General features: G+C 36.4%; 1 protein-coding gene across 4 annotated transcripts in view; it reads right to left on the reverse strand.

Annotated features, from left to right (window-relative positions):
• SPAST (spastin) overlaps positions 1–16337 on the reverse strand; it is a 49143-nt gene that overhangs the window by 21078 nt on the left and 11728 nt on the right. For 2 of the 4 annotated variants that reach the window (XM_072992740.2, XM_072992736.2), the window contains exons 4-9: positions 9853–9948; positions 6395–6582; positions 4365–4498; positions 3925–4018; positions 3039–3113; positions 2538–2609 (exon numbers count right to left, since the gene is read on the reverse strand). In XM_072992740.2, coding sequence (XP_072848841.2) covers positions 2538–2609; positions 3039–3113; positions 3925–4018; positions 4365–4498; positions 6395–6582; positions 9853–9948 — 659 coding nt within the window. The remainder of the gene's footprint in view (positions 1–2537; positions 2610–3038; positions 3114–3924; positions 4019–4364; positions 4499–6394; positions 6583–9852; positions 9949–16337) is intronic. The other 2 variants (XM_072992752.2, XM_072992745.2) reach the window with 1 other exon arrangement.

The following is a 16337-nucleotide window of genomic DNA, read 5'->3' on the forward strand; positions in this document are numbered from 1 at the left end:
CCCTGCTTATTTTCATATCACATGTCAGTTTATCATTAATAGTCATGTCCCACAATTCTCTATACCATTCCTCAAGGTTAAATTGATTTTCATTTCTCCAATTCCTTGCCATAATTATCCTTGCAGCCGTAATTATTATTATTATTAAATCCTTATTTTCATTCACCAATTGATCTTTACTCAAATTCAATAAGGCTGTTATTGGGGACATTGGAATATTCAATCCCATTATTTCAGTTATTTCCCTAAATATTACTTTCCATTCTTTCTTTCTTTTTTCACATAGCCACCACATATGTAAATACGTCCCCTTCTCTTTTTTACAACTCCAACATAATGATGACGCAGTTTTATCCATCATATTCATTTTGACCGGTGTTAAATACCACCTCCATATTACTTTATAGCAGTTTTCTTTTATCCTTACTGACATGTACTTCATAATTCTCTGGTCCCATATTTTATCCCATTCTTCTCCTATTACTTCTTCATCCAAATCATTTTGCCATTGCATTTTTAACCCTACAGTACCCTGTTCTACTTGATTTAATAATTTATATATCTGACTTACAGTTCCTTTTCTTTGTTTTTTCCTCTGATTTCAATCTTTTTTCTATAATTTCTTCAAATTTTGTCATTTTTCTACCTTTCCCTTCTTTAGTATACCATTCTCTTGTCTACTTTTCTAATTGAATTAGATTTAACCATGAATACCCTTCTCCCCCTAATATCTTTTTTATATCCCCTTTTTCTTTTATCTTCTCTGTCTAGTCTTTTAATCTGCTTATCTGTTTGCTTTTTAATACATTCTTTAAGTTTTTTAAATTTTCTGGAAAATTCCTTAAATCAACTACCTGAGATAAAGGAGATATCGGTGGACTCAATACCTCTCTAAATTCCTTCCAATTTTCCAACATAGATCTTTTTTATCCCTTCTGCAATTTTTTTTAAACAAGATACTTTCCACAGTTACTTGTATTCCTTCCGTCTCAATATCCATCCAAATTAAATTTTTATTATCCTTAATTATATATGGGATATGTCTAAGCTGATTCGCTACATAGTATAATTTTATATTAGGTAATCCAAGACCCCCCCCTTTTTTGTGCGACATACCATAGTTTTTTATTAATCCTCCCTCGTTTGTTTCCATTACAATAACAATTTATCATTGTCTGCCACTCTTTTAATTGTTTTTCTGTAATCTTTATAGGGAGCATCTAAAATATAAAATTTAATTTAGGGATTATTTTCATTTTACATAATGCGACTCTAACAAACCATGAAATTTTTAATTTCTGGTATTCCTTTATCCTTCCAGTTATCTCTGTTTTTAATCTATCCAGATTTAATTTGATTATTTCTTGTAGATTCCAAGTTATATTAATCCCCAAATATTTCATTACCTTTCCTATTTTACCTTCAAATATTATTTTCACTTTATTTTCCTCTTCTTCTGAATGGTTTAACAATAAACATTCGGACTTCCCCCAGTTTATCTTTAATCCCGTTATACTCTCAAATTCCTTCAAATGTATTTTCAACCTTTCAATTGTTTCAGCTGGATTATTAACTATTAATGTGTCATCGGCAAATAAATTTATCTTACCATTCTCTTTATTATCTACCCCTCTAATCTGTTTATCTTCTCTAATTATCTGTGCCAAAATTTCAATTATCATTGTAAAAAGTACTGGAGATAGGGGGCAACCTTGTCTAGTGCGCCGACCTAGGTATATTGTTTCAGTGATACCATCGTTCACTATAACCTTAGGTGTATTCTGAGAATAAAGTTGGTGAATTATATGATTAAAATTAGATCCAAACCCTAAATACTTAATTAATGTCTTCAATGACTCCCATTCCACTGATGCCTTATGATTCTTACTGGGCAAAACAAGCCAGACTTCTAAGTCCAGGCATTTCAATAAATGTACCATAGATGGAAGACCCATGGTTGTTTAGCCATTTCTCTCAGCAATCTGACAATGTGCACTAGCAGGCTGCCTCATTTTCCCACAACATTCAGGCTTAGTACAGTACTGCAGCATTATTATTAGCCAGTATTTTAAACTTTTTTATGGCTAATTCTTTCATTTACAATGAAACTGATAATATAAATAAGTAGGCATTCTGATGATCTAAGTCAGGTCTCATCAGTTTCATAAAGCATGCTTTCCTTTAAAACAAAACAAAACCAAAAACCTCTGTACTGTCCTCCCCAAAGTGGCTTTGAAGTCAGGTGTGTATATGGACTTTATCCAAAAATTTTCAATTTGGCTCAGAATCCCAACCTGCCACTGTCCACAAATCTGCAGACTCTAGCTGCAGCTCTGAAAGAAAAATAAGGTTGGGACAAAACTGGGAGTAGCATCATTGGTAATAGTGTGGCTAAAAAGCATTGTAAATAAATAAATAAATAAATATTCTTAGAGCAAGCACTTCCCCAGTTATGCTTCCCAAGCACAACCCATTAAATTATGAACTCCTAAGGTGTTTTCTTAACTGTTCAGCCACAATACACAGTTATTACTTACATATTTTGATGTTAGACTTGCAGCACTTATGTTAAAGAAGGTTGAATTTGATTCTGCAGCCACAGCTTTGGCCTTAAATAAGGGAAAAAATCCACCAAATTAGAACTATAGTATAAGACAACAGTAACAGTATATTGCTGAAATGTTTAATAGTACAATACACTTAAGATAAATCCAAATAGTCAAAGTGTTTACAATACAGAGCATCTTATTTTTAAAGTCTAGCATGTCTGCTCCTATAATTAGAAGATGAATCTTCCTCATAAGGTATTATGTTCTCATTTAACATGCTCCCATTTAGAGTACATTGGACTCAGAAATAAAATACACTCCTATTTCCCTTTAGGATTATCTTATTTTTATTAATGCATATGAAAATATAGGATGGAGGTTGTCTAGTAAAAATAAAGTTGCTAAAAGGAATTATGACTGAATATATGGAAAACTAACACATGGCATAGACTGATTCATACATCTCTAAGAACAAAAATGAGTTCTCACCAGCATCGTCTTTCCATTTCCTGGTGGGCCAAACAACAACAATCCCCGTGCAGGAGCCCTCAGTCCTGTAAATAACTGAAAGAACATATGAGTTACACAGAGTTTCACAACACTAAACAAGCATGAGTCTATATAAAATACTGTATTTGACAAATCATTCAGATACCCAGGTAATAATTTTCAGAAGGCTGTATGGATACGCTGAAAACAGGTTGCCAAGATCAGTGGTTTCCAACCTTGGATAACCCAGGTGTTCTAGGACTGCAGCCCCCAGAAGTCTTCCCTATTAGCTATGCTGGCCGGAGATTCTGGGAGTTGCAGACCAAGAACACCAGAGTTACTCAAAGTTGGGAAGCAATGCCCTGGTTATTTTTAAGAGCTACTGTATATGAAAAGGACAGATGCAATTTTCTGATAGAAATATTCAAGGGCTTGTGAATTATTTTAGCATGTTACGTATGTCACATGATTACATATACTGATTCATTTATAGGCTATAGCAACACAGTATATCCTGATACTGGGATGGATTCAAAATTTGCCTTCTGCAAATTGAATGGTTATTCCCACCTGCAGAAAGTTCTGATCCAGCATGTATTTCTGACAGAACAGCAAAAGCAGTGATTTTCCCCAATTCTTGTATTCCTCTACAAGCCTATGGGTCTCTCTAAAAATCTGCTCCAAAGAGTTATGAACTATCTAAAACAGTGTAAGAGCTGTTTGTAGGTTCTGCAGAGAGAGTGGATAACAGCTTTGATTTCCTTTCAATGTGTTATGTGAACTAGTTACCAAATTTTGAGAATAAAAAGATTATTAGAATACAGTTTGCTATACAAGATAAGTTTCACGGGTGTTGTATAAAAAGTGACTAAATAAGATTGCTTACCTCAGGCCTAAGAGAAGGAAGGATAACAATTTCTTGCAATGCCTGCTTAGCTAGCTCCTGCCCAGCAATATCATCAAATTTGACAGATGGTCCACTGACAGATACAGAATAACAATTAGTGCAACAATAGACATTTCATTCTTCCAGGGTGCAGCTGGTTAGTTTCATACCCTTAATCACAGACAATTGTAGGAAATCTATTACCCTTATGATATTATTCCCATTTACATTAAAGTGGTCCATTTCCTAGGGATATGTCTTCATGCTTTATCTAGTCAGCCCCACCAAAAGATTGCTTGAAACTCACCAAGAAAAAGAATACAGAGAGCAATACTTGACTTTTAAGAAGAATCCTTGGAATTCCCAAAAATCCCCCTCCAATACTATAAAGAAACCCCAACAAAAGAAGACAATAATAAAATGTGTTCATTAGTACTTACCTGTCTACAATTTCATTAAGAATAAGATTAGCAAGATTACTGTCCACATTTCTAAAAACCTTTGCTTCTTTCTTTTTCCGCACAGCAGTTGTCGGAGTAGAAGGCTTATTCGCTCTATTGTTTTTTGGAGTAGCCTGAAGAAACAATTATTTCACACATTTTAATACTAATTGAAAATTAAACTAGCTTTCATTGTAAGAGGTGGCCAGTAGGCTGAAAAAAATCATTTTCTTTTCACCATATAGACTAATCAAGAAGGGAAAATGGTCTTTGGGTGCATGCCCTTCAGCATGCATCCCTCCAACCCAATTTCTCCTGCACCTTCTTCTGGTTTGGAGCTTGTAATCGCTAACTAAAGTTTAACTAGTTCTTTAGCTGAGACAAATATCATGTGTAACAAAAACCTCCTCCCCAATATCTCTAAGAATCTTTTAGACTATAAGCAGACTGCCATCAAATAAAAGCAGGAATGGGCAGGACATGAATATGTTACATAGTTATACTGTTGCCTGAAATATACACATATATTTCACCACACTGATGTAGTCTCTGAAATACTGCTTTCACATGTCTGTCTGTCTGTCTGTCTTTCTGTCTTTCTTGCATTTATACCCTGCCCATCCAGTCAAATGACTACTCTGGGCCGCTTAGAGGGTCTTCAGAGGGCACCTTTTTCTAGGTCTCATCATCTTCACAGGTGTGCCTGGTGAGCACATAACAGAACGCATTTTTGATAGCTGCTCCCAGGCTGTAGCATATACTGCCAAAGAAAGCCAGGCTGCCTATCCTCGGTGGCCTTCTGCTAGCAGACAAAAATCTTCATATTCAGGCAGGCTTTTGCTAAATAACTGGATGCCTAAAAGGCAATGTTGTAATTTTACCTTCTTAAATACGCTTTTAAGTAATTTTAAAATTGTTTTTCTTCAAATCATTTTAATAAGGATCATCTTCCATTTTTTAAAAATGTTGTAATTTATTCTGTTTTAGCTATTTCAATATTTGTCTTTCAAATAGTCTTCAAGCCACTTCATAAAAAGGGTCATCAGAGAAAGGCAATATGTAAGCAAAATGCATGCATGTATGAATGAAAACTTTATGCTGAATAGAGGAAATTCTGTTTTCTCAGAGGGAAGAGAAAAACCAATCCCACATCTGTGTGTATACTGTTCAATACCTATAATATCACTGAAGCTACTCAAACTATCTTCATATAAACCACTGAGAAGATGAGATTTTCCAACAATACTGGCTGCTAACCTCTATCACACAGAACAGAATCCAACTAATTCCCTCTGTTGACAAAAACCTTTCCTCGATATAATGAGATTTTTAGCATTTTCTTTGCCCGCATTTTTCAAATCTTTCTCTGAGCACATCTCAACTCTCCCGAACAGATCTGGGAAAATCAGGGGAAGAGAAAATTGCTAAAAACTGTACCCCTACCCTTTCCACTGGCCCTTCTTCAGCAGCCACTGGATAAAACTCCTGATCACAATCAGAATAGGAACTTGAAGAATACAAGTAGCATTTTCTTCTACAATGGGACTCGGAAATGTGTGACCCTTGAGAAGTTGCTGGATGGTAACTTCTATCATTGGTCATCATTCATTATGGCTACTAAGGCTGACAGAAACTGCAGACCAGCAATATCTGGAGGCCCACACATTGTCCAGAGCTGGTCTAGAAGATGCTCTGGAATAAAAAAACATACAAAGTTACCTTATATGAAGGTTGTAATTAGCCCATCTAGCTTAGTACTGTCTACAGTAATTATAAGCAAACCCTGAGAATTTTAGATAGTTTCACTTCTGGTTCTACAGAGATGTCAGAGATCAAACATGAAATCTTCTTCAGGCAAAACTGGCATTCTACCAGTATGCTATGTATGTATATAACATTTCTGAGATACATTTTATAAATGATAATTGAGACCTTTATTTCACAAGTCCTCAATTTTGAATTTCAATTTTTCAGTTGAAGAAAAACTGGCAAATATAACAGTTCATCATGAATGCAAACTTCCACCTTACCTTCTGAGTTGAAGTAGCAGGAACATTTCCTTGTCTAGGCACATTAAAATTGGATATTCCAGTATAACTAGGTGTCCTTTGGTGCCCTGAAAGGCCTCCAGATCCAGCTTTTGCAACAGACTTTGAACGAGGGAGCGAGTTACTAGTATGAGTCAACTGATCCTTCTTTTTTGGAACAGCTCCACTTTCTACAAATAGAAATGACATATACATAAATATAGGGTATGCTCAAATTGACATCTCCATAGATCTACCAAAAAGAATGAACTTTATCTTGTTCAAGAATACTATTGTACAGCATTACAAGCAACAAACCGACCTTAACATGTACTCCCTATATATTGTGATACCTGTTACTATTCTCATACAGTCCTCTTTTCTTTTAATCTACTTCTGTTACCAATTTGTAATCAAACACTACAGTTCATGCAGTCTGTGTATGATGAAAACAACTGCAAATAAACCACATGTAATAAGCATTTTGTTGCATATTTTATTATGGTATTACTGTAATCTCCCCGATCAATGCCTTTCATATATGTAGAACTACAATTCCCATAATTTCTACAGAAAAACAAATTGGGGAAAACTGTACCACTTGTAATTTATATATCACTTTTGAACACCTGGGCAGTATCAAAATGATGCAATGCATGAGGCATGTGTTGGATACAGAGAACCAAAATAAAGAGACAGTTGCTTAAGGGCACTGAATAAAACTGAGAGTCAAGATAAAACCCAGGGACTCTCTGATTCAAAGTTAAAAGGCAGCCAAAGGTACAATTAAGTATGACTTATTTCAGCCAAGCTCAACGTATACATGATGACCATATACATGACTACATTTCTAGGAAGCATTTGAAGTCAGCTTTGCTATCTAAAACCAATGCAGAGATTCTAACACAACACAGCTCACCACTTGTACTAATACAGCAATTTGACTGGCCCTGAGCGAAATGAGCAGATGATATCCTATGCTTTGTTCTTTACCCAGTCCCATTTTAATCAGTCCCGGTTCCAAGACATCAAAAAGAAAGCCAAGCCGTAAAAGTATTCCTATGTGGCAGGGTTGGTGTGCAAGTTAAAGAATGCAACCTTATGATGTTTTCTGGTAACTCCCTGGAGCACTGAGGAGTCAGGGAGACAGACTGTTGGGAGGGCACCAGACAGAAAGATTTTCCCCAGCCATCAGCACATGAACTCCCTGGAGCTTATCCACAACAGGAAAGTCTGTGTAGTGTGGGTGAGTAGTTTGTGCGGGCCTCTCTGTCCCAGCAATAATAATGTCAGTATGTATCTCTGTACATTACCTTGTGTATTATAAAGATATCAAACATTTTAAAATAAAGTAACAATGACCTCCACATAGTTTTAGAATTGGGTTTGGTTTGATTTTTAAATCATTTCAAGGTTATTTATCTTATTTATTTATTTAAAATATTTCTATGCCACCTTTCTCCCCCAAAAGGACCCAAGGCAACTTATACCACTAAAACAGTATTTAAAAGCTAAAAGATTACCAGTGAACCTGCTTGTAAGAAAATTGTGCAGCTCTCTCTCCAAGGCTGCTCACATGCTCTCTCTCTCTCTCTCTCTCTCTCTATATATATATATATATATGCTGCATCCTCAACGACTTTCTCCTAAAAATTGTGTTTTTTAAAAAAATATTTTAACTGTGAAATTTGGTGGACCAGAAACTCCTTGCCATACAATCTAGCTAATAGCATTGTTTCTCTGAGTGGTATAGAACAAGGGAAAAAGCTGCAACTAAAAGAACAGAGCAAATAGGATTTTCTTTTTGCAGGGAATCTGTAGCACTGTAGGCAAAGTCAAACACTATTCCTCTACATCAATGACTGTCTGTACAGAACTATATGCAGATGCTTTAGGGAGCACCAGTTACTGAAATCAAGAAAAATGCTTTTTGCAGGATCATTCACATGCACTGTTTCATCTTTTCTCAGCAACTAAGATATCACATCCTTTTAAATCATTGAAATATACTATACTACTATACCATTCTTAAATGAGGCTTTGCATAGAAGTAACAAGAGAGAAAATAGGTATTTTATGTCCCAAATCTAAGAAGGATATAAAAACAAAAATGTTTAAACCCCTTAGATTCCAGCCAGCATCTTTCAAAAATCCAATTTGCCAGATTTCTAAAATACAAATATTAGCAAGAAACCAAGATCACATTTTAGCTTAATCTGGACATTCAAAAACACTTGCACAGTGAATCCAAACACACTGCATCTACAGAAAAATGAATATTATTGAGGTGACAAATCACAAAGTAAATGGTGATTTGTGGCAGAGAAGTTACCTATTTTAACTAACTAGACTTCTACACAGATAATGTAGACACACAAACTTCATCCAGCCATTATATCCTAAAATCAGGGACAACACAAGTGGCCAATGGCATACATATATGCCCAGTCTCCAGGAAGCTCATAATGCTCTCATGTTCAAGAGCACTGGAAGCATGTTCAGCAGGACATGCATGCAAGCACCACCTCTATCCTTTGCACTGAATGTGAAAAGGTCTCACTGATATCTCAGTGGGGGAACATTTGGGGCAGGACTTAAGTGAATCTTATCCCCATCATAGCTACACCCATCCCTGGTTTCAGCCTATAATGCCTGCAGCACGCTGTGTCCTTAAGCTTTTCTTTCTGATTTAGAGCAATGTTTACGGATGCCAGGAAAGTATAATTTGCTCATATTTACAGTTTTCAAGCAGTTTTCCTCATACATAACACTCCTAATTAACCAGTAACACTTTAATGTTGCAAATGTGTACAACCTTCTTCTGTCTGTGCTATTCATACTCTGCAGTAAACCAAACCAACGAGCTAGTTCAACTAACGGAAAGTATATATAAAATAATGGTCAGGTATTTTTAGTTTTCCACAAAATAGAATTCAAAATAATCCAACAAAAATTAATTTTCTTTTCTAAGCTTCTTTTAAAAGTTTTTAAATGATATAATACAATTATACAAAAGACAAAATAAATAAGAATTATTTAAAGAGAAACAAAAATGAAACAACACTCATAATAAAACATCCATATTTCATCTCCCAACTTAACCAGCCTCTATCATCCTATCTTCTAAACTGTCAAACAGGTGAAGAAATCTACTAGTTTATTTTTATGATGCTGCATTTTACAAGATCTAAAAACACTGGTTTTTTATATATTACTGGACTGCATTTTAAAAGCATTAGAAATAAATGCCTCACAACTACCTCATTTTAAAATGCAGTAAACTTTAGAGGTTGATAAAAGAAGTTTAATAAGAATAATAGTTAAGAGAGGATGGAATGCACTTAAATAAAACCTTTAAAGTAGAGAAGCAGGCAATTTAGCACTGCATACTTTATTTATTATACACTAGAAACTGACAGACATCCCCCTGATTAATTAGGTGCTGGTAAAACCAAACCCACCTGACTGGAGATGTCCATTGCGGCATACCAGGTTAGTACTGTCACTATAGACTTCCATTTGCAGCTTGGGGATTTGCTTAACTGCCTGCATCTTCTCTATGCAGCAAAACAGAGGAGGGGAAAGGACAAATAAAAAACAAAAAAATGAACCAATGAAAAGTTACATACACTAATCACACCAAAATGACTTTGTCTTTAGTTAACTTGTTTTGAATTATGGTACAGAACATATGTCTAATGTTGACTATGTAATGAAACAAATATTACATCTAGCAAGTGAAGTACTATTATTATGAAAAAGTTGTGAACTGTATTCAGTAACCAAATTAGTCTGAAACAACAATGAAAGGACTGGTAGGGAACTTTTCAATGCAATAGGAAAAAACTTAACTATAGATATCAACAGGAAAAAGAGAGATGTATGTGAAAATCTATAACCAGTTGGTACATGTTACAACTAGATTTTTGTTTCCATCAAGCTTAGATGGGAATTCTTTTTATATAATTACTAGTTCACATTTAAAAACTAATGTAGTAACACAAAAGCTTTGTCACAGCTACCCCTCCCCATTGTGCAACTTCCTTTTGTCTGGTCACCTGACTGTTTAGGTAATTGTCTCTTTAAATTACCAGAGGAATAAATGTGGTGATTTAAATTAATAATCTTCACTTATTTCCTCTCTCCCTCTTCTGCTGCTACCAGCCTTTAGCTGCATCTATGTGTATGTACCTGCCCCTTTTACTCAGGCCCTTAAACTACCCTTCATATAGCCAGCCCTCAGATACTGAACTTAGCACCACACTGCTTGAATAGAACCAGTAAGGTGTTATTAAATGTAGTGTTAAAAAAGCATTATTTTTTCTGAGGCTTTACATTCATTCAGTGCAATCCTTCACTTTCTCTGTTATCTCACAACCTCTAACTTTTCCCTCCAACTTCATTCTGAGATCTCACAATTCAAAATCACTGTCTTCTCAATCTTGTCATCTCACATGGCTCACAAAATACTCCCCCTAGTTTTTCCCAGCCAATCAGAAACATTTTTACCAGCATTCCATGTTCCTCACTCACTTCCTCCCTTCACATACTTAATATAGTGTACTGTATTGTACAAAAGGTCAATTCAGCATTCCATAAGCCAACTCAAAAAACAGGGGTGACCCCAAACAAAAAATTACAACTCTGAAACTGGTCCTCAGATCAGCACCAAATCTAGCACAGGTGTAGCAAATAGTCTGCTCTTGCTCTGTGCTAAATTTAGGGATGTTTCAACAATTTTTGAGTTATGGCTTTTTAAGAGTAGAGCTGTTTTACCACCACCACCCGTACAGACACTACAGATTCCAAACAAGTACTGAAAATACCAAACTTGCTTACCTTGAAAGACAACAGCTAGTCTCAGCACCCACTTTTTTTAATTAAGAAGGAATCCAGGCATCAGGGGAGCAATACTAAATTTTTAAAAAGCAATTTGAGAGCAGTCAAAATGGTCTACAGAATACACTACCACTCACACTTGTTGGAAAACAGCCCCAACTATTATTTAGTGTTTGGGTGAGAAATTGTTAACTGATGAAAAAAGGACTTCTGGGATTTTCCCCTGCGTGGTATCACTTTGTGAATGGTAGTGACCAAAGGAAAATATCCTGTAGACCAGTGGTCCCCAACCTTTTTTGGAACTGCGGACTGGTTGATGGGGTGGAGTACGTGTGCGGAGGGCATTCCCTGTGCTCGCGGATGGGCAGGGCACGCTTGTGCGCATGCATGGAGGGGAGGGGCATGCTTGCAGAGGGGGTGCTCACGTGCATGCTCATGTGGAGGGGCGTGCTTGTGGGTGGGTGGGGCACGCATTTGTTTGGGTGGTGGGCTGTGCGTGCAGGTGGGGTGCGGGGGAATAAGTGCGGGAGGGAGATCTGTCTCCATGGCCCGGCCCTGCCATGGCCACAGACCAGCAACAGGGTGTGGAATGGGGGTTGGGGACCCCTGTTGTAGACCATCTTGACTGCTGCCCTAGAGGCTATCAATATTCAGGCTGTCCTTTGCCAACAGATTAGTAGAAAGATTTTTTAAAAACTATGAAGGGCATGCTTAGGAAATTAATAATGGAAAAACCTAACCAATGGCATTTGTTAGTGGAACCACTGATGTTTACCATTACGGAGGAATCTCAAGCCTCCACAGGGTTCTCACCCTTTGAAATGATATATGGCCGGAACCCTTGAGGAGTATTAGATTTGGTAAAAGAAAAATGGGACAGCGGTAAAGATTAATCTCAGATAATAATTAAACAGGTGATAGAGATGGGAGCACATTTGAATAAGATTGCAGAAATGGCCAAAAATCCATTACAGAAGGTGCAACAAGGCCAGAAAAAGAGCTATGACTCAAGGGTACAGTTTATCCTGGGACAAAAAGTGTTACTATTGTTACCAGCTGAAAATGCAAAACTCTCTGTGCGTTGGCAAGAACCATATGAGGTTATAAGAAAAGTGGGACCAGTAGATTATGAAATAGCTATGCAAGACAAGAAGAAGAACACAGGTATATTTCATGTGAATTTGCTGAAAGAATGGAAAGAGAGGGAAGTTTTTTTGGGGGAGGTTGAAGATGAAGACTTTGGTCCTGAGGCATTGGTTTGCATACAACCACCAGAGGAAGAGACAGAAGCAGAACAGATTCCTCAGATAAGAAATTTGGAGAAAGTTTAAGGATCTCTTTTCAAACAAACCAGGATTAACCCCAATGATTGAACACCATATGAATACTCCACCTCAGATGGTAGTCAGGACTGGCGTATGGAACTGGCCACATCATCTCAAAGAGATTCTTAATCAGGAAGTAGCAGAATTGCTCTATTTAGGCATGATTGAACTCTCTTTTAGTCCACGGAGGGGCATGTGCAATACAGGGCAACTCAAACTTTGTTACTTTTCCCTACAGCTCTAGAAGATTCCGAGAGGCCAGCACAGGCGCTGTCTTAACCCACTAGTGTGGATTCATAGAGACCACACTGAAGAACCTCACTGGCTTCTGGTTTGTTTCTGGTTTGTTTCTGAGTACACTTGAAGGTTAAAGCCTTGTGCAGCTCTGAATTGCACAATTATGGAAGTATATCCTAGGACAATAACCTGAAGATATACTGAGATGTGCATTAGAAACAGTCATCTGGATCTCCTTGTCATCAGGAATGAAGTGGGCAGATACGGGGAGAAGAACGTCTTTGCTTGTGGTGCCTATTTTGCTTGTGAAACTCTCTGTACAGGGGTATGTTGCCAAGGATCTATGGAGCTGTTCAGGTACTAAGCAAAAAACTGTTTGCTTGTTGTTGATTTGTTCCTGCAATGTTTATTTTGTGTTACCGTGTTTATGTTTTTATTTGAAACTGTAAAACATGGGCATTCTGAATTGAATGGCAGATGAAAATGTTTGGTTTACATTTGCATTTTTCACCACAGGAGTGTTGAACTCCTGTATAACTCATATGCATTAATATATGAGTAAATCCAAAACACTATTTTCTAAGAATAAACTTAACAGATTTCAGGTGTTCTAATGAAAAAAAAAAGATCAGTAAAAATCCCCTTCACATCTCTAATAGGCAATGATTCCACAGCCACACCCCACAAAGGTAAGAAGCTTATAATTAATCAACCAAAGCACCAGAATCAAGTAAAACAATTCACATTGCACACTGATGGTACATGAAAAAAGGAGCAGCAGCCCCAACATTCTAGACAGTTACTTATGCAACCTCTAAACAGACATAATGATAGCATATTAAGGTTCATCCCAGCACACCAACTTTCAAGCCGATGGCATCTACTGTCTATAAACCAGGCAAGTTTAAATATACTCTATTTTTAAGCTTTCTGCTTGCTTTATGTATAAAATTATCATTAACACTCTTCACAATATACAAAAATAATATATATTATCTGATGACTCTTCTGAAGTACTACGCACAATAGATAGCTACAATAAACTTTTTTAAAAATGCAGTTTATCCCAACTATAGTCCAAGAGAACAGTTTTCAGCTTTGTACATAGCCTAAAAACTTTAGACCTTAAGCACATGCATGCTTAACGAGAGTTATCCTGAATTCAGTAAGACTTTCTTCTCAGCAGAGATGCATGAAATCACACTGACAAAATCTATCTCTTAACTTAGGAGCCTCAACAACAACAACAAATCATTTCAAAGGTAACCAGTTAAATCTCCTGCAGCTAAACAAAACAAAGAGTGCTGCTTCCATGCTCTAAAAACACTTAGCTGCTACGGCTTCCCTTATCTGGACCAGAATTCTAATTCCACATGTCAAGAAGCTGCAAGAGGAACTGGAAGCATTCTTGGAAACAGCAGAGTGACATTTAAGTTATACCCTAGAAAAAAAAGACTTTGCCTCCTTCCTCAAGCGATGTACAGTACCACGGAGACCTGGAAATAATTCTTTGCAATGTAGTTTGGACAGAGAAATTACAGATTTTGAACTTTTGGGGTTAGGAACATTAAGCCTCTTCATCTGCTCCTCAGATGGAAGTCATGGCTCAAGAAGCCACACAACACATGTTTCTACAAAAAGTCAAATGAGATGACAGTTGTTAAACTGGAAAATTACTACAAAAATAAAGCTCTGCCTTTGACATATATGTAGTTCTATTAATAACTATCATTCAATGGATGTAGGGAATGTTTTACAGCAAGACAGACACCATCTTGAAAAACATGCAATCTGAATAAAGACACTGGGAAAGGAAAGATAAAGCTAATTGGGGTTTCTTTCAACTGAGATTAGCCAGATATATCATAGAAGAATCAAACAATGGGAGGAAACAGAAGAAAGCAAGCAACAGCATTAGAGAAGTGAAATATTTCTTCTGTTCCTCTGACCCCTCCCCGAACGTTTGGTCTTTCACAGAAAAAATGGAAATTTGAGAAACATTGAAAAATGCACATAACATATGTTCAGAAGGTCTAAAATTGTTTTTAAGATAAGGTTTCACACAGTCTTTAGATAAGAGAATTTCTGTGTCTAGCATAGCCATGTACAAAAAGCAGATTTAAGATTCTGACCTAAAAGCTACTGCTATCTTCCCAAGAGCAGCATACAGAATAGTTTTGGTTTTTTTTTAAAAAGTTTTTCATGTGAAAAAGGACTGCAAGAGTTATCCATAAGAGTAGTAGAAAATCTTCACTGGTCAGATGTCTTCCAGTGAAAGATAAAAAGTGTCCACAAAAACTTCCATCTGCAGTCTCTATCTCTTTATTACCTTCTTCAAACTCGTACCTATAGTTTTACTTTATGCTGCAAGATTATGTTGCTTTGAATTTTCATGAGTAGTGCATGAGCTTTAGTGCTAGATATAAATTTCCATGAGAATATAAACAGAGATGTAAATTGTGTTTTGTTTAGCTGAGCAATAAATCTTGCTTCTTCCCTGCACTCAATCTCAACTGTAACTATAAGTATCTTTCTTGTTTCTATTATCCTACTAAAGGCCCAATATACTTTTTTAATCTGCAACAGTTTTCAACATTTGTACAGATAAAATTAAAACAAGAAACAGTAATGGAACTACAAACATAGTAATATTTTCTAAAACAAACATATATGTACATAAACATGTTAAAAGGCTTCTATAAAAGGCTTCCAAATATATTTTTTAAATATATCCATATGTAAAATTAAAACATATTGGTATGTGATTATCTTCTATATGCCATACATTCATATGTCAGTAGCATTGTAAGGCCCTTTATTCATTAATTATAAGAGGTGGATATTTATCTTTCCAGTGTTATAAGTCTTTTACCAATGATAATGGTACAAAGAATCAATTTATGTTAGTCAGCGATCAATCTTCAAGAAGTATGTGAATACTTTAAAACTACAATGTCAAAATAACTGTCTTGACTTTGGATGTGGCAGTTCTAAGCCATCATGTTGTGTTTTATCCAGCTTCCATAGTCTTTAGCCAAGAACCTTTTCCCTGCATTTACTTTATCCATTTTTATGAATAGAGATGGGGGTATTATTATACGAATATCCCCATACAGGTGGCATTAACAAGGGTCCAGCCCCATGGATCCGGATGGTCCACTCAACAATCCTCCATGGACACAGACGGCATGATTCTACCAATGGCTCCGTAGTGCGTGATCCACTTGCCACTCTTTATCCTTGCAGCGAGGCTTGTTGAATACGAATATCCCCATCTCTATTTATGAATGCCTAGCTATGAAAACCTGTATATTTCTCATTTTATGATCAAAGCATTTCAGCTATCTTCATTTTTATGACAACAAAGACATCTGCTGCCTAAGAGCAAATGCTTTAGCATCCTGGATTTCCTGCTTGCTTTCCTTCTTTCTGTCTTTTTTAAAGTTCCATGCAAGGCCTGGATCTTACTGGCAATCTGAACTAGTGCAGATCCACTAAATTAGCAGCTAAATGTTGATTCAATACATGTAAATCCAATTGATTCA

This window comes from Pogona vitticeps, chromosome 1, assembly GCF_051106095.1.
Source record: "Pogona vitticeps strain Pit_001003342236 chromosome 1, PviZW2.1, whole genome shotgun sequence".
Lineage (NCBI taxonomy): Eukaryota > Metazoa > Chordata > Lepidosauria > Squamata > Agamidae > Pogona > Pogona vitticeps.